The following is a 26,871-nucleotide window of genomic DNA, read 5'->3' on the forward strand; positions in this document are numbered from 1 at the left end:
CCTTGCAAAACCTGCGACTCCCGAGGTGTTGTCAGAGTCCCCTGCCCTCACGGAGCTGCTGGTCAAGCTCAAGCTCTGAGCTCTCGGCCAAGGGCCGATGATCAGAACAACAAGCCGGGACCCAAGGGACCGACGGGACCGACAGGCCCGGGCCAAGGTGTCGCTGGTGCCGGCTGCCACTAAATCACGGCAGCCGACGCCATCATATGGTTTCCCGAGGGGAACAACCTGATGGACTTCATGTAAATGTAATAGAACGGTTCATTTTTCCTTGAGGCTTGGTTCGGGCTTGGGCTTCGTATAGGTATAGGATATAGGGTATAGGGCGTTGGTGTCATTGGCGGACGGCTCATCCCAGTTCCACTGCGTTAAGCACCGCGTTCGTCGGGAGTCTAGGCAACAAGTAGCACGCCAAGGTCAGTAGAATCCTGGAATAGTCGTATCTGAGATCGGATAGAGGGATAGAAGAACTTGAAAGGAAAAACGACTTTTGCCTCAATGCTATATGTGTTCTTTTTAGATATCGAGTGTCTCTTGGCGGGGTTACTTACGCCCACTTTCTTCGCTGCCACAGCTAGACGACGACATGGACCGAACAGTTGGTTCCGAACCGAACCTACATTGGCAGCAGCAAATGCCGAATTCTTTCCCTGCCTATGTCCCCTTCGCTTATCCAGAGGAACGGAACCACTCAAGCACGTCCGTCGTGGCTGCAAGGACGACCGACGGGAAACACAAAGAGAGGATCCCGCTCAACCCTACGAGGTAGCGTGGCATCAGCCGGTCGTGTACCGCCGCGGAAGGCTACCCGGTCATTGCTACTGGAGCGACATCGAAAGGCAGTGATCACGCGAAAGGAGCCGACCTCGACACACGATACCATACAATCATCGATTACGTTACAGACAAGTAAGCGCCTTGAACGGAAATCGTACCACCCCCCTTCTCTCCTTGTAGGAACCTGTGAATTCGTTTCCGCGGGTCGGACAGACTCATAGCAGAGCTCGAAGCCCGTCTTCTGGGTACTGATGAAAGAACTGAGCATGTATACGTACTCTGAGAACTAGGGTTGAGTTGCACAACAGCAATAGCATGACCTGACGCGAAGCAGACGCCTTCAGTGTACCTAGTCCACACTACTGTGAACCTCAAAGGCTCACTGAGAAAGGATCATTGCACCGTTATTGGTTGTGGGTGAATTATTTGCAACCTAGATCAATTATCGAGAAGAGTTCCACATAGTTATTAAAGAGATATCCAAGACTGCTACTAAGACGAGTAGGATGTCACCTGTAAAAGTCCAGCATGGCATAGAATGAGCACCTACTACATATTTGCACAGGTGTGCCGTATACTAAACGATGCCCTTCCTTCCGCGATCTCACCAAACCTCAAGCAACCTCCGAAGAAAAAAGACTTAACGGAACAGTTCAGCTTCAATCTGCCGGGTGAGATGCTCTTGGGATACGCCAACCCTAGAACATGACGAATACCCAGGGGATCTGTGGCCTTCTGGCAATAGTTTGTTTCACCTCTGAAATCAGAGACAATGTGTATCCCATATCGGCGTAAGGTATCATCAGAAGCTTGAATTCGCAAAGGAAAAAAGCCGTTACCTAAGCATTGACTGCCATGGACTAAAACGATAACTATCGTAGGAAAAAGCCATGATAGAAACAGAGAAGCGAAGGACTAGCAGCCTAGTAATGTCATAACCCTCCAGGTAAGAAAACCTGCCCCGCTAGTACTGATCGAGTTGTCCTCCTCGGCCGACCCTCCTAATCGAAGCATCATCAAATTTGAATCGTTCCATCCCCTCACTTCCTTATTCGCATTCCAGACCCCTGAAGCTCTCAACGCCGCGACCAATAGTCTGTCGGGTAGACACAAATGGTCGAGTCCATTCTGATCCAGTTCCCTCCCATGAAATCAAACCAATCCATAAGTCGAAGATGAAGATGAAGAACACCCACTTCAAGTCATCAAAGAGCAGGGGCGGTTGCAGCAAGTGCTGTTACGACACCTGCCGCAGTCAACACGCCGCCACCGACGAAGTACCCAGCCTTGCTCAAGAAGCTTCGCAGACGCTTGGGGGCAGGAGGTGCTTCTGGTGTCGGCTCAGTGACCACAGAAACAATCGTAGGCTCTACGGCCGTTGTTCGCGCCCCGGTTGCATCGCTTTTCACGGCCGCCTCGAACGTCTCCTCATGAGGCGTGAGCGTTGCGATCTCACTTGCCTTACGCTTTAGAGTGGTCCTCTGCCCGGTAGGGGCATTCAATGAACCCAATTTGCTCTGCTGAAACTGATACGCACTGGTCATATCAAGCTCAGGAGTTTCCGTTGTGTGTGTAATAGGGAAGTCTTGAGGACTATTGAGGAATCTCTCTCCAGAACTAGACCAGGCCGACTCAGCTACTTTGGCCGACTTGGGCGTTTCATTGACCGGCTCCGGCTCCGGCGCGGGAGCTGCATCGGAGGTAGTGTGGTGCCCGAGCTTTGAAGTAGATGGCTCGGTGGAAGTCGCAGGCGGCTCGGGAACCTGGCTGCGAGGTTGGACCGGGGTCGTACTGTTTTGCTCTTGGCGGCGCAAGATTTGTTTATTGGCCTCCCTGGCCGCAAAGAACTCGGGCTTTCCGCTGGCTTGGCCGAGGGCTTCAGCTGATACATCGTCCTGGGCGAGCGCTAGAGACTCCGTGACAGTAACACCCTTGGGAGTCTCTGAGACCCGTTCCCATGAAGCACGAAGTGGTGCTACTCCTTCGCTTTGAAGAAGGTGATATGTCGGTGCAGATGCGTGCATTTGCTCGGGGTTCATGCTAGCTAAGAAGGGATTCTCAACTTGATCATCTGAAGGATTCAATATCGCCGGCAGTCTGAGGTCGTTCTGTCGTCCTTGTTCTTGCAAACCTTCGTAAGGTATGATAGAAGGGAGTGACGGCATGGGGGCGGGAAAAAACTGGCGACCAGTATCGGGCTGAGGGAAGTAGTTTGTGTGAGGAATGCTGAGCATTTGTTGCGATTGCGTGAAGGTAAGAGAAGGGTCCTGGACTTCCCAAGTGGCTGCCTCGTCATAGCTTGGAGCTTCAACCAGGTTCTCATCCTCGCTCTCGCTCTCAAAGGAGTTTTCGGCCTCCACATCATCACTTCGATCAGACTCTTCCGAGTCGCTCAAGCAAATTTCATCGTCGTAAGGGTCTAGCATTTCCTGACTTGAAGGTTCATCATCAGGATAGCTTTCAGACTCGTCATTATCGTAGGAGTCTTCTGATTCTGATTCCGAAGCAAACAAGAGAGGGAGCTTCGAGTTCCCACGACAGGATGGCACGTCCTCGTCTTCTTTATCTTCTTCATCATGCGGAGCATCCAGCTCGATCGTTACCTCGGGTTCTTGCGTAGCGTTAGGAGCGCGTTCGGGGGGCTTATCTGTATCCTTCTGGATATCTTCGTCGACTGTCAGGTCAATTGAGACCTGTGGTAGGAGGCTGGGGAAGGAACCACCCAAGCCCATGGTCGATTTAGGCATCTCAATCTTCCGAATCTTCTCGACAGTGGCGCGGATATCGTCCGTGGTAGACATGTCTTCGTCGCTGCTCTCTGAGTCGGAATCATCGGGGACGGAAAAGGTTGGGCGACCGCTGAGTCCTGCAACCTTTTCTTTGGCGAGGTGGTCGAATTCCCAGTCCACCTGAATGGTACACGGCGGGAAGAGGTCGTTGGATCTCTGAATATCGATACCAAACTTGAGAATATCGCCCGTTTTCATCTCTTTCGCGCTATGCGGAGGCAGCTTCAGAGAGTTATGATAGGTTCCGTGCAGCGAGCCGATGTCTTTAATGAATAGTTTCTTATCGTTGTGTTAGCAGTCAGCGAAAAGATAGTTCAAGCAGACCATATACCTTGTGGTACCAATCAATCGTGATCTTGGCGTGCTCCCGGGACATCACCGGGCTATCGAAAAAACAGTTATCCGCCTTGGCCTCCAGATTGCTGAATCTTTTGCTCGTGCGACCGATGTTCACAACGCTTGGATGCTTCTGTTCGAGTATAACCCGTCGCTCTGGGAACTGGAACTCGGGGCTAGGGTGTTGGACGGAAACGGTGAGCAGAACTAGACCATGATTTCGTTAGGACTGATCATAAAGAAGGTAAAGCGAAATGGGAGTGACGAGCTTACCGTCCTCCGCTTGAGGCTTCACGCCCGTCGCCATCTTGTCTGTTTCTTCTCGACTGTATCCGTGATCTGGCGAGAGTGGGTTGAAGTAGAGAACGAGGGCAACGAGGAGCTCACGGGAGCGATGGATTTTGTGATGGAAGATGGGGGTTTGTATTGGTAGCCCAAGATCTTGCTGTGAAGGAGGGAAAAGTGACTCAAGTAAGGCCTCTCCTAGGTTCGCGGGCTGAAGTTAACAAGCGGGCTTGGAGTAGGCGTAGGCGGGAGGAGGGAGACAGAAAGGTAAGGCAGGAGCGAGACAGTGTAAGTTGGAAGTCGAGGTCGCCGAGGTGGATGCAGTGGGGCAGGAATCCGGAGGTGGCACCGTATAGGTTGTCACTGTTCGGTATCAGGCAGTCGCGGCAGTGCAGGCAGCGATAACGCCTTATCGCACTTGGCTTGGTGCGCGGAAGGGGCAGGTTGCAGGGGGAATGTCGGGGGTCTTGGGCAGGTGCAGTGGGGAAAGGCGTCTGGTACCTTAGTGAGGTGGGTTGGTGGGGTTATCAGCAGCGAGGTTTGTGAGGTCCGAACAGTCCCGGCACGTCCACTTACCTCGATAGCGGAGGTAAGGTAGGAAGTGTGGAAGTGTGGAAGCGTAGTGTCGAAGCTGATAAGGATGGAGAGTGAGGTGGAGGGGTACCTTAGGTATGGAAGTAAGAGTGATCGAAGTGAAGGAAGGGTGAAGCTGGGAAGTGAGAGAGAGCACAAGGTCTGCCTGCGAACAATGAGATTGATGGCTCGAGTTACGGTCGTTCCAAACGAGAGGAAGGTAAGACCACCTCCTCAGTCGTTCCTGCCTGGGCTGCCGAACTTCGAACGTAGGTATTCGGGCAGCTTGAGACCGATAATCAGTACCTTGGTGTGCTTGGTGAACCTGACTGTGAGTTGCGTTGCCTCGAATGGTCCGCCAGAGATGCACAGTGCGTGTCTGAGATCAGGCTCGGGGCGTTCCAATTTAGTGATGACGGGATTAGGAAAGAGGGGCACACCTTAGACCTCACCACATGGCACCTGACAGCTGGAATGTGAAGGAGACCAGCGGGGTTAGCAGATGTACCTTCCCGCTGCCTTCCCTCAGATTCTCGAGACACCTTCCAGGTTAGAAAGAAGTAAAAGGCATCGCAGAATTTGGATTTCATCTCTGCATAAATCTAGGTCAGTCATAAGCAGTCTCGTAGCGATAGACTGCGCGGCATACCTACCGTAGAGCGCTCTCCAACGGCCAAGGTCCCGTGGTTTGTCAAGGTTGTACCAACCAATATTGAGGAAGGCCCGGTCTGGTGTGGTGTAAGTAGCTATCCACGCTTGTGACTCTCATGGCTTTCTGATCAACCCGGTCGAACACCTCGCTTGAGGAAAGCCATCTCGGCCTCTTGTCACTCTGGTAAATTAGCTATACTCAAACTCGGGTTTGTTGTTAAGTTGGGCGGGCCAGCTACTACCGTCCACGTCGCCGAGCCCAATCTGTGCAAGTGCGCGCTTCTCTATTATGCTTTGCAGAATTCCCAAGGTATCTGTCTACCTTACCTTATCCGTACCTAGGTACCTTACCCTCACCCTTGCATGTCTTTTGGCCTCAGGAAGCACCTGACAGACCTCAAGGTGCCAACTCGGGGATTATAACTATCATACTGCGCTTTTCAAAGTGAATTTTCTCAGCAATACATAAAAGATGATAAACATGAATAGTGAATGTACCTTGGCAGCAGTAGTGTTGAGTGACGGATGATGTGCATTGCTTCACGGTTTGCTCGAGGCAGACGATACAGTCCTGCTTCCGCCTGAGGCCTACTGGTCGTGTACCTAACGCATGACAGTATTATTGTCCTGCCTTATCGAAATAATGTCTGACCATAAGGTAGGGGCAGATCGGGTTGCATCTGCTCATCTGTCACCGGGTGCCCTGAGTTGTCGCAAACTGTCACCGGTTCCCTTCATGCCCATCTCTAACAAAAGTCATAGGGACGAGTTGAGATCCTGACGAATCTGGTTAGGCGGCGGATGAGAGACCAGGGATGAGGGGGATTCACTGGCGCCGCCCGTGAATGTCTAGACTTAGAAACGGTCAGATGATGCCGGCTGGATTCACATCGCCTTGCCTGTATCCGTACCTGTTTCCCATCCATCTCCCAATCCCAAATGACCCCATGTTCCCCCCATACGCAGTAGGTACCTCCCTACCTAAGGCAAGCAACAAGCTACCTTACATTCATTCATGGCGTTCTTTCTCCCTCGAATGCGGAACACTACGGTTTAACGGGCAGAAGTTCAAAAGTGAGTGGAGGAGCACACTCCGTCCGCAACCAAGGACGGGGGATGATCTGCTTACAGGGGTACCTCCCAGGAATGCGCGAGCGGACAGACCACGCCCACTTTGCCCCCACAGGAAGACATCATCCTGGAGTCCTTGACCTCGGGCGTGTGGAGTGACAGAAGTTGACTGATGTATCCTTACGCGGTACGCAGTAATACGCAGTATGTGAGAAATGGAGGGGCAAAAATGCGCCTGATGTCTGGACTTTTGTTTGCCGGATGTTTTGCTGCCGCCGCCGCCGTTCCTGTCCATCCTGCTGCTTTGTCCCCGAGCTCAACCTTGCATCTAGCTGCGTGTCTCGCCCTACACACGATTGAAAAGTCTCTTTCGTCATTCGTCATCCACAACGCTCGCTCGCTCTTTTTGTTTGCGATCCCTGTGCGACACCCGACAGGCATCCTAGGTGAATCAAGGGTTCCCCTCTGATGAAATGTGAATGCCACCCTCTTCTTCTATCGCTACCACCCACCACCTTCACCACTCTTCTCCGACCCTCCACAACTTATTTTTTTTCCACCGTTGCCCTAAAAACCCCCAAGCTCCTCCTCACTTTCGAAAAGACGGTCTGGTCTGGTGACTCACGAAGCCCATCTTTCAGTTTCCAGTTTCCGCGGGTTCCTTTGAACTCTCTCAAATACTCGTCTAGCCGCTGGATAATCACCAACCTGTACGGTTTCAAACCTATCTCCGGAACTTCAACGCACTCACCCTTGCGTCTCGACCTATCTCCGGATTTCCTCCCTGACATATATATATAGAGAAACCGAATACCCCATGGATTGTTGGAGAAAGACGCAAAACACAATTAGAAGCAACACCATCTTCAAAGAAACGCCACCGCGCTACAAGCACAGAAGGTCCTAGACCCTGGTTCTCACAAATCAGGCAACCCATACATATACAGGTCTTCTCCCACGAGAAGTTCCGCTCACAGCAACTCTCTCCTCTCTCTACGCTCTACACACCACTCTTACACACACGTTCCATCGTACTCCGTCGCCACTATGCACGACCTCAGACTCAAGGTTCTTCGCGAGAGCGGCAAGACCGTCTCCAAGAAGGCCAAATCACGCCCCGAGTCCGCTCGCGCCTCCATGAGAAACTCGCCCAACGTCTCTCCTGGCCATTCTCAGATCAACTCTCCAGCACATTCGCGCGCTGGCAGTCGCTATGCCTCAGAAGACGAAGGCAGCGACTCCGACTACGACGATGGCATGACCATGAGCACCCTATCAAATCACTCAGATACCGCTTTGGACGAGGCAACAGAACCCAACTGGGCGCAATTACTACAGGATCGCATCGTCGAGCTGCAAGATCGCAAGCGGACAAACACCCAGAGACGCGAGGCGACCCTGATGTCCTACCTGCACCTTGTCAAACACCACTATGGCGGCCGTCAAGTCAGCAACTCCTTACAAGATATCGTCACGGCGTTGATGAAGAACACCAGGTCTGGAGGCAGCTCCCTTGAGCGCCTCATGTCCTTGAAGTCTCTCTCAGCCACCCTTCTCACTACGCCATCAGACGCACTGTTCGACGACATCTACCCGCAACTCGAGAAGACCCTCGAAGACGACGACGACAAGGATGTTAAGGCAGCCGCTATCTGGGCCATGGCGGTCACAACAATGTACGGCGGTGGCGGCGAAGAGTCAGCAAGCGAGCTCCTCGAATACCTAGTCACCATTGTGGAATCCGACGGCGAGGCAGTCGGCGCAGCAGACAGCGGCGACGTCGTCACCTCCGCCCTCGAGGCCTGGGCCTTTGTCGCCAGCCAAGTAGACGACATCACCGAAAACGTCTACTCTGCCATCGAAGCCTTTGTGGAACAACTCGACAGCACTGACGTCGAGGTCCAAGCGAGCGCGGGCTTCAACATCGCCTTCATCTTCGAGGCGGCGCGCGACCACGAGGAGGAGACGGGCGAGCCCATGAACCTCCAGTACGACCCCAAGAAGCTCATCGCCCTCATGGCCGAGGCATCCAAGCCCTCGGTCAAGCAGACGGCGCGCAGAGACAGACGACACCTGCGCAAGCAATTCGCCAGCATCGTCTCGTCCCTGGAACACGGAAAGGGACCGGGCTACTCGAGCGCGAGCCGTCCGGCCTTTAACCCGCACACGGGCGGCACCAAGGCCGATCCCGGCGCGGGCCGCAGGGGCGACGACGACGACGGCGAGAACCGCGCGTTCGGGTACCGCGAGAAGCTCCGCCTCGGTTCCACAGTCGTCCTCATCGACTCGTGGTCTCTAATGGCACGCGTCGAAGCGACGAAAATCATCCTCGGCGGCGGACTGCCTACGCACTTCAGCGACAACCCGACTGTCGCGGAGCTGTTGGATAACGCCGAGACGGAGGAGGCGGCGGCACAGCTGTACGCGGTGCGTCCCAACAAGAGTGCGAAGCACATGAGGAGGTAGAAGGGTATTGTTTGCTTTTAAGCAACGACAGAGGAAGTGGGATCGGTCTTGAGCAGCGACTGGGAAGGTGTGGGAGAAATGGAAGGGAATAGGGCGTCTGCTTTTGGAGCAGCATTCATTGGTGGAGAGAATTGCATTGGCATGCTTCTTTCCTGTGTACAGGTTCACGATAGAGCATCACGGTCCAACAAAAAAAAAAAAGGGATACGAATCGCATGGTTTGAGGCATTACCTTACCTATCGCGAAACGAGGCAGAAGATACCACAGAGCGGAGGATCCTCGTTGCGAAATACACTTAGCCTACATTATTGGGAATTGACATTGGTTGATAAACTGAGGCTCCATTTTGACTGAACTCGTGATGTTTTCTTGCTTTTCTTTCCGTTTTCATCCCACCATTTAGTTTTGGTTTTCACGCAAGAGGGATACGCCGCGGGCACACAACAACTGCACTTATCCGTCAGGGTGCGGCGTTCACATGTCGCACAGCAGGCTGGATCTACCGTTGCCATTTGATGTAGCGCTGATGGTCGGTCGGGTACGAGCTGCAAGGAGGGGGGCGGAATAGATAGAGAGCGGGAGGACGGCAGAGTCTGGCCGATATCCAATGAAGAAGCTATGGAGGGGTGCCGATGTGTGTGTTCTGGACGCAACATGTTCGGGTGGCATTCGTTTCAAGAGGAACGGTGAAGCGGCGACAAACGGAAGGTGATGCCACCCATTTTGGGGACCACGGAAGTGAACCTAGGCCAAACTACCTTAGATAGGGTAACATACCCGTACATGTACGATAGACTGCTGCACTTGGTGGAATCCCGCTCCAGTTCATTCGCAGGACAATTGCAGAGATGGGGCAGCGACGCAGTTCAATGTCAATGGCTCGCAGGAGGTACTTGAAGTCGTGAAAGCCCCGAGAGACTGGATATGCGGTTGGGCTTCGACGATTCCCATTCGAGCACATCTACCAAAAACCTCTCACATCGCCCACTCAACTTCACCTTTCAAACGGGCGAGGTCGGGTCGGGGAAAAGAAGCGGGATGACCGGCATGAGCCGCCGACCCCAGACGGAGGAGAGTGGGAAGAAGTTCATCTAGTCTGGCCCTCTTCCTTTTGGGCCACCCCGTCGAGGTGCGCTTTCGCCACCGTCGGTTGAGTACGTGGACAAATCGGACTATTTTGTTTGTTTTCGAGGGGCTCGGGGGTTGAAGCAGATGAGAGCTGAGGTACGGGTTTTCTTGGGGTACCGTTTCGCCTGGTTGCAGTGGCGATTTATCCGTATTGTGTTTCATTTTATTTTTATTTTTTATTTTTTAGTTTTACTCGACTTACCTGTGCTGTACGGTATACTCGATTGTCTCTTCTCAGGCTTCTACCACAGACTACATACAGTAAGGGGGTGAGGCAGTGACGGGAGGCAGCGGTGGAAGGGGATGTGAATCGGCACATCGGATAGCTGAAATATCGTATTCCCTGTGTGTAGCAGCGTCCGTGTGTTTCTGGGGGCCGCGGCTTGTTCTTGTGAGATGACGTACGAACGTCATTCGATATTGGAAGCGTGCAAGAGCTCGAGCTGGGGCTCTAGTAAAAAAAAAAAAAAAAGGCCTGGGGGAAGCAGGAAAGCTCATACTGGTTGCCCGGTTCACAAGGCGGCGCCGTCTGCAACAGACGGACGGGGAATGTTTCAGTTGTTTAATTTCGATGTTCAACCATCTTCGTACAAGGTAGTAGGATAGTTCACAATAAAGCCAGATTCGTGCCAGATCGAAAGGTGTCAAAAGTGTCACTCTGTCCGGCAAGGTTCCCCGTGTCACAATTTTATTTCGGTTTTCACCTCGAGACTATTTTCTCGTGGCGCCGGCGATGAACCCTTGTCTAGTGGATGATCGGTATCCTCCCGTCGCCCAGCCAAAAAAGAACCCACTTGTGCTCGATGTACTGTGCTAGTTCAGGAAACATCACTTAAATCACCACATCACTCTTGGAGACGCCCGAGCCAACCCACGGAAGTCCCACCTCTGGGTGTGCTGTGGGGGCCCGGTTTCCAGGGGATCCCGTTTGAGCACGGGTGGATAGAGGTGACAGAAGTGGGAAAAGCCCGTCCCCGATAGCGTCTGGCGTCTATTTGTAAATTGCATTTTGCGAAATGATCGGAGGAAGAGGGGCTGGGAGAGGGAAGAAATGCTTGTCAAACCTTGTTTCGTACGCAAAGGGATGATAGAGAAAAGACGGAAACTTGGTCTCTTTGTGTGATTATCTATCTATCTATATTGGTCGAGGGGCTGGGAGTGACCAGGGTGGTTGAGAGTGTTTCGGAGCGATAGACAAGGTTATGGCAAAGGCATCGAGATATCGAAGCAACCCCGGCCGGTATGATGGAGATCTGAACATGAACACAGTGAATAACATCCTCATATCGAGATACCCGTAGGATGGGTAGTCGACAAAGACAACGGCCAAAATGGAACCGTTTTGGACACGCAGGGTCAAGGTCAGGTAAGGTTCCAACGCTGAGCAAACGGCTGCGCGGGACGACATAACGGCGGTGAGGAATCGGACCTCTAACATTGCTGCGTTTGACCGAGTTCAAACAACTAGAAGGGCAGACGTGACATGGGGGGCCGAGATGTGTGGTGCGTTCTATCCCGCTGAGTGGTTCCAGGCCCGTTGCAAGAGAAGGACTGCACATGAGCCATGAGGGCACTGGAGTCTGGATAGATGGTAAGGTAGTTTAACTTCCATTCACTTGGAGGATGTGAGGATGTAAGGCACATTGGGTTACCTCGACCACATTCGAAGTTGAGAAGCGTGCAGGATGCTCTGCAGGCCTGCAGGGACCCGATTTCCCACACGCCCCAGGCCTGCGGCGGCAATTGGCCCGTCGCCTCATGCTTCTGGTGCCTCTTAAGCTCCTTTCGGGAAGCGAGCGAGGGACAACTCATCAACCATCTCCACCCTGTCACAGCATCACACTTTTGGTGGACGGACCAATCTCTTGTCTTTTTTCTCAGTCTGATGCTTTTCTCGACTTCTCACGTCAACTCTTGTGGACGGAAAATCCATGGACAGTTGAGACGAGGAGGGGGAGGGACTGGACAGAATGTTGCCTGTGTGTTTCCGAGGCGGGTTGGGTTGGCTTGCTGCGCCTGTTTCCAATAGGGCCCAAGTAAGTGTGGAAAGGCATTGGATCTCTACCTATTGCGTAAGGTAGGTAGGTAGGTAAGGTTGTCGCGGTGGTGGTGGTAGCTGTTGCCATCCCTTGTCCCAATCTTCCGAGCCCAAAGACCCAAAACCCGGCCCAGCCTAGCCGCTCCCGCGCTCACGTTGCCGTCATCCTCGATGCTACTTGTGTACACACCTCCGCCATAAATATTTGCGGTAACTTACTTGTACCGAGTAAACAAAACAGGTGCAGCACAGGTCACAGAGGGTCAGCTTGGACGGGAAGGATATCCCAGGCGCATCCCAAGTCCAAACCAGCAGCCCGACGAAGCGTTCCCCCCTCTCGACCGCACTCCCCTGTCCGTTTGGGCTGGCCTGTGTGCCTGTTTGCCTGTTGTGTGCTTCTCTGTGCGTGCTGATTCCAGGTTGTCTGTCAGTCTTGCGGCCTGCCTGCATCATCCAAGATTGTCAAGTCGCCTGTCCATCGCCTGTCGCCTCTATCTACTTACTCCCCTACCCCTACCCCCCGGCTTGCCTCTTTCCAAGATACCTTACGGATACCTTACTTGCTCTTTACTGTACCTTTCTGTGCTGAGCTATTATCGTTCCCGCCCGTTTGCTATATTCGACATCGCTTCCAATATACTTCTTTTCGCTGCACCCGATATCACTCACTCACTACTCGTCCCGAGCCTCGAACCAACACACCTTTGTTTCGTTCCGTTTCGCCGGTACTTGTTTCTCCTCTGCGACGACAAGAGAGTTAGCCAAAGACAAGACAAAAAAGTCAACGACGGCGCTACACGGATAGAAATTAAGGCCAGAGACAAGTCGCTAGACCCCTGGAAGCTTACCTGCCTCTCTTGTTCAGCTCCCAAGAAAGATCCGCAAACTGGGGCAAAAACATCGCCGGGGAAAAAACAACACCCAAGCAACGGCCTGACCCCCCAGCCACCCCAGTTTGCGAATCTCACACCTTCGCCTCACCCCTCCACTCTCACCACTTGGCCTTCCCTCCTTTGCGCCATCCAGATTTGAGCTCCTTCTTCTCGCTCAGCTGTCCCTCGACGTTAATCCGAAATTTCCAACTAACATCGTTGCTTTTTTATTTCCCGGTTCCATTTGCGCGCTGCGTGTGTGGCATAAGCGGCCACAGGTCTCTCTGTGTGTTTTTCTTCCTTCTTTGGGGGATATTCCGTTCGCTGCCATTCGCAAACATCGCCGAACCGCAACGGCTTTCTCTCTCTCTCCCTCTATCCCAGTGTCTCGCAGCCAGGTGTGAAAGCTCCTTCGAATACAGCTTGTCGCCCAGCCCGCCCAGTTTTTTTTTTCTTACCCTCCCGCAGCAACGAACTGCTCCTCATGTCTTGACGGCGACTGCACCCACAACAAATCCTTGCCCACCTTGGACGGCAGCCGGCCCATCCACCCACCCTCTCCTCTCCTCACCTCTTCTCTTCTCCTTCTTTCCTCGATCGAGGGAAAGGTCGAGATCCAAAATAGAGGTGTGAGCCGCTGATCGAGGCACTCGTCATCCGCGCCCGCGCATCAACAGCCTCTCCGTCGCCGAGGCCTTCGAGCATCGCACCACAATGGGTGTTGACTCGAACAAGCCTCCTCCACTCCCTGCCCCGACCGAAACCGACTCCATCACCCCCACCGAGCTGGCGACCGATGTGTCCAGGCCAAACGACGAAGCTTCCCACTACTCTTTGCCCGACGACGGCACACCCGTCACCATCAAAACCCGCGGCCATAGGGCCAATCGTTCTCAGACGTCGCTCCTCATTGAGTATTTCGAGGGTGGCAAGCCTGGCCCCGAGGGAACAGTCGAACGCAAACCCAGCGTCCGCGTGCGCCTGACCCCGTCCAAGAAGCACCGCGGCGACCACATCCAAATCACCGAGACCAAGGGCAACACCCGCAAGACCTCGCTGACCCGCCGTGTGCCTCTGCCGTCCACCACGGCAACCTCCTCGCATCTCGACGTGGAAGCTCTCGAGGGCGAAGACGCCGACAGCATGCGGTCCTACGCCTCCGCTACGGAGGAGTCCAATGTGTCGAGAAACCCAATCGACATTGAAATTGACCACCGCGGCGGACGGCGTCGTCGGCCGGCGAGTCCTTTGATTCCCGATGCTGATGCTCAGTCTTCTTACCTGGCTCCCAACATGTCCGACATCTCGGCAATCCCCCAGGACAGCTTCCTCGACGGCTCTGGCTCAACAGTATTAACAAAAAACTCCGAAAGACGCAGTAAGAGCACGTCGCGGGGTAATGAGCTGGCGGCTGGCGTCACGGGCGCATTGGCTGGCGCTGCGATAGCTGATCATGCAAAGAGCAGTAGGAGCAAAAGACACAGCGGCGAGAGAAAAGTGTCGGGGGAAAGATCCTCAAGAGACAAAGATCGCAAGCACCGTTCGAGCAAGAGTCGGACAAGCAGTGTCAGCGAGAAGCAGTCGGAAGGAACGCGATCACCCCGACGACGTTCCAGTCGGGGCCATGTTGACTCTGTTTTATCTGGGGCAGATTCCAGTCTTTTATCATCCAGCATTTCTCCCAGCCACCGTTCCTACGACCAAAGCTCGGTCCGCTCCGGAGCTTCCAAATCGTCCATCAATAATCCAAAATTACTCGAGACGGTAGAAGATGCCATCCGTCGACTTATTCTGCCGGAATTGAGCGCATTGAAGAGAGAGCAGAGCAAGCGCGAAAGCCGCCGCAGCTCCATCACATCAACTGGAACAGGAACGTCCCTATCTCGCGAAGAGTTGGGAGTAGACCGACGCAAGTCCGCCGATAAGCGCAGCGAAGCCGGTCGTGATAGTCGGCATCGAGAACGTAGAGATCGGGAGGCTCGCCACGACTACGTTGACTCTCCCCGGAGCATTGCAGGCGAATCAGTGGAAGAATCCTCCATTGTCTCCGTTGACGATACCCCACGGCGGAGCGATGGCGCGCTCAAGGCCGCCGTTGGAGGTGCAGCAGCAGCTGGGCTTGCCGCTGCCGCAATGAACGCAGCATCGCCGTCATCGGAGGACAGAAGGCAGCGGAGGCGCCGGCGTGCTGATGGTTCAGCCCGAAGCAGAAGTGTAGGTCGCGAGAAGTACGACGAAGAGTTCCACGAGGAAGAGGTTCCCGCGCCGCCAATGCCGTTAATGAGCGAGATCAATCCTTCCGAAATGACGCGAACCTCAATTCTTTCAGCTGATACCGATCGGCCCCATTCCGCCATGGAGGAGAGAGCTTCTGTCCAGGAGGTTGCCCGGGGCAACGCCTCCCTAGGCTCCTCGCCTACCCCAACGCAAGCTGCACCAATGACCAACTTGCAACAGACTCTAGGCACGAAGCACGCCAACATCTCTCATGGCGACTTGAGAGAACTCTCTCGGTCACGGACCGGAGATTTCTTGGAGCAAAGCGAGGTATCGGAGTTCAGCCAAAGTCCTTCCTCACAAATTCGCGATGAATACGATGATTACGATGATCGAAGCCGCGTTACGGAGAGCGAAGGCGACTACGTGGACTCTGGCGATTACGACTACTACAATACGCAGGATGTGCCGCCTCCATTGAAATATGTCCCCTATCAACCAGAGAGGCGTGGGCTGAGCCCAATTTACAGTGTATCCGGGTACACGGAGGCTGGTAGCGAAACGGCTGCCCAGCGTGACTCTAGGATGTCGCATGGGACCGCTTCGCCAACCAAGTCTCAGGCGTCCCACACTGATCTGAGAGCTTTCTCCCCAGCGTCAGTACCAAGCAATGTGATGAGTCGGGGCTTCGATGAGCAGTCTGTGGATGATCGCAGCGTCCGAAGTGGGCAAGACTACCGCAACAGTCAGTACACCGAGGGCAGCGAGATCGGAACTTCTACCGGCCAGGCCGTTCGCGGTATTGCTGCGAATCCTAACATTATCCATGTTCCAAACGGTGTCGAGTCCAACGTAGCTTCACTCGTGGACGGCTCCATGCTTGAGTCTCAACTCACCACGGGCTCTGGATACGACTACAGGGACTCCCAAGTATCGTACGGTAACGAGTCCAATGTCTCTTATGGACCGGAATCCTACGTGTCGTACGCCAAAGACTCGAATGTCTCCTACGATGACCAGTCTAATATTCAGCCCCGTTCGCGCGACGTCAGCCCAGAAAAGCGATCCGTCGCCGACCAGCGGGAGTTCTTCGAGCAACGTGAGCGCGAGAGCAGCCGCACCCCTACTTCAAGCCGCCAGAGCCACCGGTCAAGAGAGTTTGCTGGCGAGTACGACCTTGACGAGTATGGTAGAAAGGTTGCTCCTGCTAGGTACAGGAACTCCCCTTCTACGTCTACACGGCACTCCCCCACTGCCTCCGAAAAGGCGATTGCCGCGGGAGCTGTCGGCGCAGCAGCTGCTGCTCTCAAGGCCGCCAAGGACAAGACGAAGCAACCGACTGTGGAGGAAGTCGACGAGGAGCATGCTGAAGAGTGGGTTCCCGAGGGCGTCGCGAGAAACAAGTCCTTCAAACAGCGAGCGATGGAAGGCCGCGAGCCGGCAAACACCCCAGCCCATAGCGTCGACCGTCTGGACCTTGAGGACAAGCCCAAGATGGGTGCTAGTGCCATGCCAACATTCGACGACCCGATGCCTGAGGTCGGATATGTGGACGACGATGCCCTGACCAACCCGTCGTTGGTCCGCGAGCCGCTCGGCGGCAGCGACCACAATGACGGGGACCACTGGCCTGGCGATATCACCCCTCGCCAAGGCACGCCTCGCCAGAGCGACTATGACCAGTCTTACGAGGAGTACAACTCGGAGAAGCACAGCCCGCGCGGCCACGGTGGTTATGGGATGGCCGCTGCCGGTGCCGCCATGGGAGCCGCCGCCGGCGCAGCCATGGCTCACCACCGACAAGCCAGTGGAGAGCATGAGGACGAGTGGCGACGCACATCGGCTGAGCGAAAGCGCGACACTGTCATTACGAACCCCTATGATGGCGCGAGCCCCGTCGATCATCCTGACCTGCTCGGTGGCAGAGGATTCGAGGACTATGCTGCTGGGTACCACGCCAACAGTCCCGGTGGGCACAAGAATCTGGATGAGGGTTACATCTCTCAAGGTCCAATTCACTCGCCCAATATGCAGCCCACCAGCAAGGCTATGATGCCCTTTGGCGATATGAATGCGGAAGACCCCTTCTTCGCACCTCAGCACTCACGACACCTGAGTGGTCTTTCCCAGGGCATGAACTCGCCGCTGTACGATGCCGCCACTGGGAATGGTATCGACAGGATCGAATCCAAGGACATCATTGCTTTGATGCAACATGTGAGTATCTCGGTATGGTGGACATCAAAGGAAATGGCTAATAAACTCTCAGCTCATGGTTCGCGATGCTCAACGGAGTGCTCGTGACACGGAGATCCTCGTCACCTTGGTCCGTTCTGCGGCCGAAATGCGCAACTCTTTCGATGACCTCAAGAAACTCCTCGCCAACACCGAGGACGTCATCATCAAGGAGGTCCAGGAGAACACCGACGAGACGGTCAAAAACGCTGTCGCCGGTTCCCGAGCTTACCCTGGCAGCCTCCCTCGCTCTGTCAAGGGCTACAGCGCTGCATCTCAGAACAGCACCCTGGATGAGACCGCCAAGAAGAGCAACTTCTTCCGCAAGGCGTTGAAGGGCCTCAGCAACAAGGGCGCCAACGATCTCAGTAGAATCGAGGACATGCTCATGCAGCTACTAGGCGAGGTCGACACACTCAAAGCTCAGACTATGAGACCCGGCATGGTCAGCGGCCGGCCATCTTACGAGAACCTCACCCCAGAGATGCAGTACGAGCAAGATCGTGGCTACGAGCCCGAAGGTCAGGCTGGCACCTCCACTACTAGCCAGGGCAGCCACTCTGGGATGTCGTCATTTGCCCAATCTCGCGGGCCCTCCAAAATGGCCTACGAACCCAACCGCATCAGCACCGTCCATGAAGACAATGAGGAGGATTACATCTCCCAGAACAACTACCATGAGCCTCAGGGTATGCTTACACCGACTCGGGAGTTCCAGCGTGGCGGTTCTGTGCCGTTGGGCACACCTCCTCAACCCATGGCCGCTCAGAACGCATCGTTGAGTAACGACAACACTCCCAAGACGGACAAGGGCAAGAAGCACAAGAGGGGATCCTCGAGCTGGTTTCCCAAGATTTCTCGGTGGTCTGAGTCGACGGCTACAAGTGTAAGCAAAGCTTTCCGCGGCAGCGGCTCCAGCAAGAAGGAACACGAAGACGAGTTCCTGCAACATCCTCCATCCCGATCTGGCTCCGATCTCCGATACGACGACCGATACCAGAATGAATTTGGTGGCAGTGACCAATTGCACTCTGGTTTCTCCCAGCAGGATCTCGCAGCTCCTCAGCCCCCGCACTTGGAGCCTCCTGCCACCTACATGACCCCTGAGGACCCCAAGTACAAGGCGCACCGCAATTCGGTCAATCTCCAACATCCCCAGCCTCGTCAAGGACAGACTGAGAGGTTCAAGGCTGCCCTCGAAAGCCAAGCATACGACTACGACACGCCTATGTCTCCCAGGTCTGCAGACTGGGCCGGCTCAGCCACTAGCTTGCACCGCTTCCCCCCGAATGCCAATAGCTACAGTAATGGCTCCCCCGCGACGGGTGGTGACTACTACACTTCCTCCCCTGCTGGCCCGCCCAGGCCGCCCAAGGAGCCCATGGATGAGATGACCCACACGCCTGCCAAGAAGCGCATCTCCAACTTGGCCTTGAAGAGCAGCCCCCTCCCTTACAACAGTGTCGAGAGTGGCTACGGCACCGGCCTGGTACACACGCCGCCAGCACTAGCAACTACACCGGCAGCCCCAAGCCGGAGAACCGCAACCTCAGCGGTGCCCGTGGCATGCCTGCGCGTAGGCCTTCCGGGCCGCGAGCCATGACCCCCAAGAGTGCGGAGGAGGAGGCCGCTAGAGAAGAGCGACGTCGCAAGAGAGGTGAGCACGTCCTACCCACAACAGTTGGTGCCACAAGCTGATTGACTTTTTAGACACCTTTGGCACTGTCGCTAGCAATGAGACCGACACCTTCTAGACAAAAAGATTCCTCGACACAGAGAATCGTTTGCGTACAACAAACAAAATAAGCACTACTACATGAGTTGATGCTACTGGATAGCTTGAACCACATGATCAGCTATAATCATTGAACATATTGGGATGCAGATTCTTTCATCTGCGGTAGAGATGCAGCGGCAACCAACCAAAAAAAGGGGGGGCAAGTTGTACAGCCGCAGGGAGGAAGCGGAAGGGGATGACGGGGTGGATTTGGTTCGCTGCTCAGCCTAACGACGACATGACACGCAATTGATGGCTTTTGCGTTTTAGCGATGTTTTCGAGGTGGGGGAGGGGTTGGAGGAGGGGTTGGAGGGAACAACAGCACAGCATGACCTCAGTTGGGCATGTTGCGTTGAGGCAGTGCCGAAGGAAGAAAGGCATGGAATATGTTTGGAACGCGCGACAAAGTTGGTTGATACCACATTCTCGATATTGGGCTGCTGTGTTTTTTTTCCAAGAGCAGCCGTAACGCATAGCAGATACCATTAGGGGTTTTTTGACTGTAATAGTAGTCGTGGATAATGGAACCTCTACTTCGCCCTGACGATTTGACCAAACATGAAGATTGTGTTCCCGGAGGAAGAGATAGTGACATTGAACGAGGTGAAGCTGGATATGCTGCCAAAAACATACGTTGGGAGTGTAGTATGACATTGGCACCCAAGATAACTGATATGCCTCACGGGAGGAAACTATGAGCGACGGATTCTCGAAGGAACTACCGACATATCTGGTAGAGGGTGCGTGGGATTTGCCGTCTACGGTTACCTTTATCGATGGCAAGTACAAGATGTTTTCGTCCATGTCTGGTGTGAGAGCAACTTGTGTACGAAGAGGACTTCAATAGTAGTATATGATGAAAAGCAGGATATCTTCAATATCAAATCTTCTGCTTGTAGATTTCCGGACCAAATGTATTGTTATTCATTTTTGACAAGAACAAAAAATCAACTGTGTGACTACTTGCATGCATGGTTGAAGACGCAGATGAAAAATAATTGAGTGAATCATGGTGAAAGTCGGCTTGAACCCGTGGCCTCTATGAAGAAAAAACAAGCTATCCATGGCATTAAGTAGGACCGTGAGCCAACATACGACAGAATCGTACCGCTTGGCCGTTGACTACAACGGACGGTGCTTGTTGAGAGCCGTCTCTTCATTGGTATTGTATATATGTAGGAATAAACAGACCAGTTTTCGCCTCATCTATGGTTACAGCTCGCAAACGACTTCACTTGGAAGCTTTCCACAAGTCAAGTCAGTTAATGAGCTCTGGTGCCAGCGAACTGGAAATTTTTATTCTAGCCATGAAATAGCTGGTGCGCAGAATATCAGAACGACACGCTTTACTTCTGACCAAAACGTACAGCATCGTCTTCATTTCAGTACCTTAGGTAGGTATTCATGTCTCCGACGTTGGGTCGCTCGATGCCCGGTTTAACGCCTACGTCACTCCCACCCGATAAGACTTATCGCCGACAACCGGGACAGCCCCTCATTGCATTAGCGAGGTTTCGGCGATAAAGATAAGATTGTGTGCGCAACGCCCTTTCGCAAACTTATTACCCCTCGAACGACTTTTGAGCCCACCGCGAGACTGGGCGAGGGAGCAAGCCATATAATCATTCTGCCGACGAAGACTTCGCCGCCTCCTTTCCTCCCTTCCGTCTCTCATTCTCTCCTTACCTTACCTTACGTACCGCCACGATGCCTCGAGATCCGCTCATCGGTCTGGTTGGCAAGCCGTCGGCCGGCAAGAGCACCACGCTCAACAGTCTCACAGACGCCTCGTCAAAAGTTGGTCCGTAAACCTCCAAATCCAAATTCGACCGAGAGAGAAAACCGACAACCCACGGTCCGACCTGGTCGCTGATGGACATATCGTGAAAACAGGAAACTTCCCGTACGCTCCAACTCTCATCCTGACCCCGGCCGTCTCCTTCATATAATGGAGATTATGTTTTATTCGTTGGTGGTTTGGCAGCATCCACTAACATTCAATGTCTCTTTCCTCCCCTTGCAGATTCACAACTATCGACCCCCAAAGAGCAATCGGCTACCTTCAAATAGAATGCGCCTGCGCGCGCCACGGCGTCTCGGACCGCTGCCGACCCAACTACGGCGCCTGCATCGACGGCCGCCGCTCCGTGCCCATCGAGCTCCTCGACGTCGCCGGCCTCGTGCCGGGAGCGCATCAGGGCAAGGGCCTAGGCAATAAGTTCCTCGACGACCTGCGACACGCCGACGCGCTGATACACGTGGTGGACGCCTCGGGCACCGTCGACGCCGAGGGCAAAGAGACGCGCGGCTACGACCCGTCGGTCGACATCGCCTGGCTGCGCGGCGAGATCGTGGCCTGGATCCGCGGGAATCTGATGGAGAAGTGGGGATCGATCCGGCGGCGGCACATGGCGATCAAGACGACGGCCGTCGAGACGCTGCAGGGCCAGTTCTCGGGATACGGAAGTACCTCCAATGTCGTCGCGCGGGCGCTGGACCGGTTGGGCATCAAGGAGCCGCTCGAGGATTGGGACGCCGAGACGATTGACCGCGTCGTCAACGCCTTTACCGACGAAAAGTTCCCGACCGTCATTGCGCTCAACAAGATTGACCACCCGGACGCCGACAAGAACATTGCCAAGATTGCAAAGATGCAGGACCCCAACACGATCGTGCTGTGCTCCGCCATTTCGGAGATTTTCCTGCGCAAGATGGCCAAGCAAGGGTACATCAAGTACACGGAAGGCAGCGAGTTCGTCGACACGCGGGAGGACCTGATCGAGCAGGGGGACCCGACGGGTGGCGGACTCAAGGAGCTGGACGAGAAGAACCGCAACCGGATAGAGAACCTCAAGGACATGGTGCTCTACCGCTTCGGGTCGACGGGCGTGGTGCAGGTGCTCTCCAAGGCGGCCGAGATCCTGGGCCTCGTCCCGGTGTTCCCGGTGCGCAACACCACCTCCTTCACCTCCGGCGCTGCCGAGTCCAAATTTGTCTTCCGGGACTGCGTGCTGGTCAAGAAGGGCACCACGGTCGGCGAGGCGGCGCGCAAGGTCATGGGCGACGCGCCCATTGCGTATATCGAGGGCGCCGGCGGCCAGAGGGTCGCGGAAGACCACCTCGTCACGGTTGGGAAGAACGATGTAAGTATTACCTCGCCCCCTTTTTGATACTCACATACACGTATCCTAACGTTACTTTCACACAGATCTTGTCGTTCAAGGTTGGAAGAGCTTGATGAAGAGTTGCAGCCATCTCTGCGTCATCTGATCATAGTACACTCATTTCCCACCACAGCTGCCATAGACTGGGAAATACCCAGTGACATCTAGATTCCCCGTGACTGCCCATCTCCTTGGAAAATATAGAAGGGGGGTTTATCGCAAATCGTTCTCAAAAAGCTCCATATAGAGTTGGGAGGCGGGTACTCCGGAATAACCGCCCCCTAGCCCAGTAAGGCGAGAGCGATCACCTGGGGGGGGCCAAGGGACCATTCAGGGTGGGCCTCGAAAAAAAGAATTAAATAAAGAAATTTCAAAAGATCAAGACTTGCCGCAGGCAATGAAGCGCTATTTTCAATGTTCCGACTCGGGACTCGAGTCATTGCGATATGTGGATCGTATAAGGTATCATCTTGATATTCTGCTTTATCTCGATATGTTCGCATTCGCGCTTCGCGGCCATACTCGCGCCATCTCGTTTTCTCTTTTTATTTTTTATTTTTTAATCCGTACTAGATTCCCTCCTCATTAGGACAGTGACCAGCCGACGGGTTGCGGTATGCGCCTACCTACCTTACCAAAGTGCAATTTAAACTAGCGGACAGGGATACAGGCCTCACCGCGAAGGCGGGGGCCCTGTCCTGTCCTGTCCAGTCCTGTCCTGTCCCACCAGGCGCCTGCTGCCAGCGGCCGGCCAGCCAGCCACAATGGAGCCTGGGCCCCCGGACGCTTCTGGCTTGGCGCCGATTGCCAGAAAGCCCAGAGGTACCCGCAGTGCCGAGCTCTTGTGCGTCCGAGTTGCGTACGCGTCCCTCGGCTTCCGCTGCGCTGGCGGATTTCACCATGTTGCAACCTGCAAGATTAACCATTTCTGCTGTATTCCGTAATATCGTACGGAGTACCCGCGAGGCAGACTGCGAGCAATAGGGCGGATCAGCAAGCAATTTGGGGGCCATTGGCATGCTTATTCCCGTGCTTACGCTCAGCTCAATGTGACAGAAACAAGGTCATTTTGCACTCACAAACTCATCTGAGCGCAGTCATCGCGAAGGAAATAAGCTCCAAAGTAGCGTCGCAAAGTCGGATGTCTTTGATGGTAATCTAGAATCTTTTTGGGACTATGAGGTAAGTTGTAAACGTTTCAATGCGACAAGCATGACATCACATGGATCTGCATCGATGGTTTGGTAGTCTAGTGGAGACGTCCAACCGCGTATCAAGCAGAGCTGACTGTGTTCAGCATTCAGCGGCATAGTCGGAAGCATTCGTTCTCGCAACATTTCAGGAGTATGCACAGCCAAGAAAATATCGTGAGGTAAGTAGTTTGAAGAGATTGATATGTCGGGTATCGAATTAAGCATGCTGCACACAGCGCGAATCCCTCCTCCACTTCCTGGTCCTGAATGCCTGCCCAAAACAAATCGTTTCGAAAAGTCGCATTCCGCAAGGTGAGAAGTAACGTGACAAAGTCCGAAGAATGGAACCGCCAGGAATTATGAAAAGAGGCCGTTGCTGTGTCGTTGTCGTAAAAAACAGTGGTGGAGGTTGGTGAGGTAGGGGGTAATAGGCCAACCCTGCAGAGCAGCATACATCCTTGCAGCTGGCGCAGGAGGATCCCCCAGCATTGCCGGATGAGACGGAAAGCCAAGGTCGCTGGAATGCCCGGCCACCGCCTACAGCGTCACACTCTGCGGGAAGGCGTGGTTACACATCCTTGAGAGTAGGTAGAGGTCATGTCGCTTCCGTTGCTGGATATCATTATGCCCTCTCGTGTAGGCGATTACGATCGGAGAATTGCAGCGACGATTCGCTTAGTACTTCAGAATAATGTACAGAGCGTGGATGATACCAGGGAGGTAACCTGCTATTGTTAGCTTTGTTCATGGTGTCTGTAGAACAGTTAAGCTTACCAAGGATGGTCAACAGGATGTTGATGAAGAAGTCAGCGCCGCAGCCACGCTCGAGGAAGACACCGACGGGCGGGAGAATGACGGCAAGAATGATCTTGCAGATATCGGAGGCGGTGAAAGGCATGTTGATTGATGTGTGGTGTTGTCAAATGGTGTTTGTTTGTTTATGTAGGGTAGTTCGTGACGGGATCTTGAAGATCTGATGTGTGATGTCGAATGTAAGTTCGTTGGTTGATGAGGGGAGGGGAATCGAATGGTAAGTGGGCTGGGGAAGAGATGGTTATATAGCAGGAATGAGAGCAACTACCAACTGGGAAGCCACAGCCCAGCGCAGGAAAAATACAAAAAAAGGCAAGGACGAGCTCACAGTGATGTGATGTGGACTTGCATGGGCCACCCCTTCCCGCTCTACTCCGTACCCAACCTGACCTTACCTTACGGATACGTCTGACAAGGGACAAGCCAGTCGCAGGTGGCAGGCCGTGAGGCCCGGCAGACAATGTCTTCCCCCCCAAAGTACCCAAGCGCAGCCTCCCAAGACGAGCCAACAAGCAACAAGAATGTCTTGTCGTGCCGGGAAAGGCTTGGGGGTGTGGTATGAGAGAGGAGTTGCGTCATCGACTCATTCCCGGTTTGCTGCGGCAAGGAAAATAAGGCACAAGCGGCAGCACCAGCACACGGCCACGCGAACTGCAAGCTCTGGGCCTCTGGCTAGGCCATTTACGCCTTGGGAGAAGGAGGAAAAGATGGGATGGCTCTTGCCGTGCGTTGCGGACAAGCCACACCTCCGCCCACTTTAGCAATGACCTTGTCTCTTTTTCCTCCTCCTCCTCTGCACCTGCTGCAGGCTCTCCCTCCTGCGCCTGCGGAAACAAGCACCCGAGCGGAGTAGATGAGAGCCCCTTACGACGTATCACTGGGACACACGGCATCTGGACCTTCCTGCTGCCTGTCATGCCTTTGTCGCTGCATCAGACCTCTCAGTGCACACTGCCAGGTTTCTCGAATCCCATTGACGAGGATTGGTTGCCTGCTCACGACCTCCGAACCTCGCTTCAACAGCAAACATTCGTTCCCCCTACGTCTTCGGCGTTGTTCCCTCTCTGCGCTTCCGCGATGTTCAATCGTCTTGGATCGCGGTGGTCTCGGTTTCCGATCTATTCTTACTGAATCGAGACCCATTGCGCGTCCTTCCATCCCTCTTGCCCAGCCCTTTCCCGCCGTCATTGAGGGGCTCTGTGCGGTTAGTCTGGCGACCTTGGGCAACTTGCACACAGTTAAGTCCTGCTCAACTCCTATACTTGCTCCTCATGTACCTCAGCACCTTAGCTGCGTGAACTCTTTTCGGTGGACGCGATCAAGGTGGGTGCTACGTCATCAACCGAGCCCTTGCTAGCGCCGCGCTGATGGGGTCCGCTCTTCTTAATTTTGCTCTTTTTGCTCATGGCTCCACCCATCGTCATCCAGTCAAAACAGCTCCGAGCTGGTCAGGGGACATCCCCATGCACGCAAGCCTCAAGGTGCGTGTCATGCGCCACAGACGCCACACATTCGAAGCTGATCTATGGCGCAACAGTGACGACTCAGCCACAGATACATTCCAGGGTCTGCCTGTCTTGACTTCTTGAGTTGTTGGGGGCCTCGACATGGACAAGGTTGATGCTATTCTTTTCTCCAGCGGGCATCGGTCCGTCCGCCCTCGCTGCGGAGGAGGACGCAACGCACTGGCGATCCAAGTGGTTCTTGTCCTCCACTTGAAGATTTCCTTTTCTACGTTCGTCCTAATTCCCCTTCTTCTTCCTCCTGGACAACACAGGAAAACCTGTCAGTCATGTCTCACCAATGAAACCCAAGGCCCTCGTGACTTATGACGCAAGGGGCACGGTCATGCCCGGCGGCAAAGAGGGCCAAGCCGGTTCGGCAGCTTGCAGGGCTAGGGAGGAGACGCGGCCTGTCTCCGCTCTGCAACGGGAAACAGTCAACGTGGGCGGCGAAAAGACGTCAAATCCTCAATGTCGCCCTCGCTCCGAGCTCGTAGGGCTGGGCATGACCGGCAGGCTTGCGGCGAGGCTAGCTGTGGCTGGTAACTGTGAGGTATGCCACGACGGATGTTGCGTGCCTTGGACAATTGTTGCGATTTCGTCGCAACCAACGCCACACTTGCGCACGCTTGAGGCTCAAGGGGCCGATGATGTAGTGTCACATTCGCGTTTCCGTTGATTTCCCGGGCCCGAGGCTATTATTAACATGTTTATTTCTTGTTTCGGCCGGGCGAAGCCACCTCATTGGCAATCGACTCTAGCTACTATACATCGGTTTCCCCACGAAAGCCAGGTCTGGCCAACAGTGATGAACTAGCTCTCATAGGCAACCCTAGACTGCCAAACTGCCTAGACATGCGAGTCTGAGGCTACTGCCCACCAGCTATTGTTGGCTCAGCATTGGACATGACACAACTGGCTTGGAGTGTATACCAAGGCAGCGAGGTCCGTACTTTCGCTGGACCGCTATTGGCGCCAATGG

General features: G+C 54.2%; 5 protein-coding genes across 5 annotated transcripts; 3 read left to right on the forward strand and 2 right to left on the reverse strand.

Moving 5' to 3' along the window:
- Positions 1-1,982: 1,982 nt before the first annotated feature.
- N0V96_005018 (uncharacterized protein) lies at positions 1,983-4,209 on the reverse strand (the record flags this gene model as incomplete). Its single annotated transcript, XM_053198999.2, has 3 exons — positions 1,983-3,845; positions 3,898-4,109; positions 4,176-4,209. 3 exons carry the CDS (start codon positions 4,207-4,209, stop codon positions 1,983-1,985), a joined length of 2,109 nt encoding a protein of 702 aa, XP_053043578.2.
- Positions 4,210-7,529: 3,320 nt separating this feature from the next.
- Positions 7,530-8,948, forward strand: N0V96_005019 (uncharacterized protein; the record flags this gene model as incomplete). The annotated part of the gene is made up of 1 exon (XM_053199000.2): positions 7,530-8,948. One exon carries the CDS (start codon positions 7,530-7,532, stop codon positions 8,946-8,948), a length of 1,419 nt encoding a protein of 472 aa, XP_053043579.2.
- Positions 8,949-13,701: 4,753 nt separating this feature from the next.
- On the forward strand, positions 13,702-19,042 carry N0V96_005020 (uncharacterized protein; the record flags this gene model as incomplete). Its single annotated transcript, XM_053199001.2, has 2 exons — positions 13,702-17,421; positions 17,474-19,042. 2 exons carry the CDS (start codon positions 13,702-13,704, stop codon positions 19,040-19,042), a joined length of 5,289 nt encoding a protein of 1,762 aa, XP_053043580.2.
- Positions 19,043-20,924: 1,882 nt separating this feature from the next.
- On the forward strand, positions 20,925-22,455 carry N0V96_005021 (uncharacterized protein; the record flags this gene model as incomplete). The annotated part of the gene is made up of 3 exons (XM_065757284.1): positions 20,925-21,022; positions 21,241-22,360; positions 22,426-22,455. 3 exons carry the CDS (start codon positions 20,925-20,927, stop codon positions 22,453-22,455), a joined length of 1,248 nt encoding a protein of 415 aa, XP_065614053.1.
- Positions 22,456-24,249: 1,794 nt separating this feature from the next.
- On the reverse strand, positions 24,250-24,472 carry PMP3 (plasma membrane proteolipid Pmp3; the record flags this gene model as incomplete). Its single annotated transcript, XM_065757285.1, has 2 exons — positions 24,250-24,299; positions 24,349-24,472. 2 exons carry the CDS (start codon positions 24,470-24,472, stop codon positions 24,250-24,252), a joined length of 174 nt encoding a protein of 57 aa, XP_065614054.1.
- Positions 24,473-26,871: the final 2,399 nt, after the last annotated feature.

This window comes from Colletotrichum fioriniae, assembly GCF_027942845.1.
Source record: "Colletotrichum fioriniae strain IMI 355084 chromosome Unknown scaffold_5, whole genome shotgun sequence".
NCBI lineage: Eukaryota > Fungi > Ascomycota > Sordariomycetes > Glomerellales > Glomerellaceae > Colletotrichum > Colletotrichum fioriniae.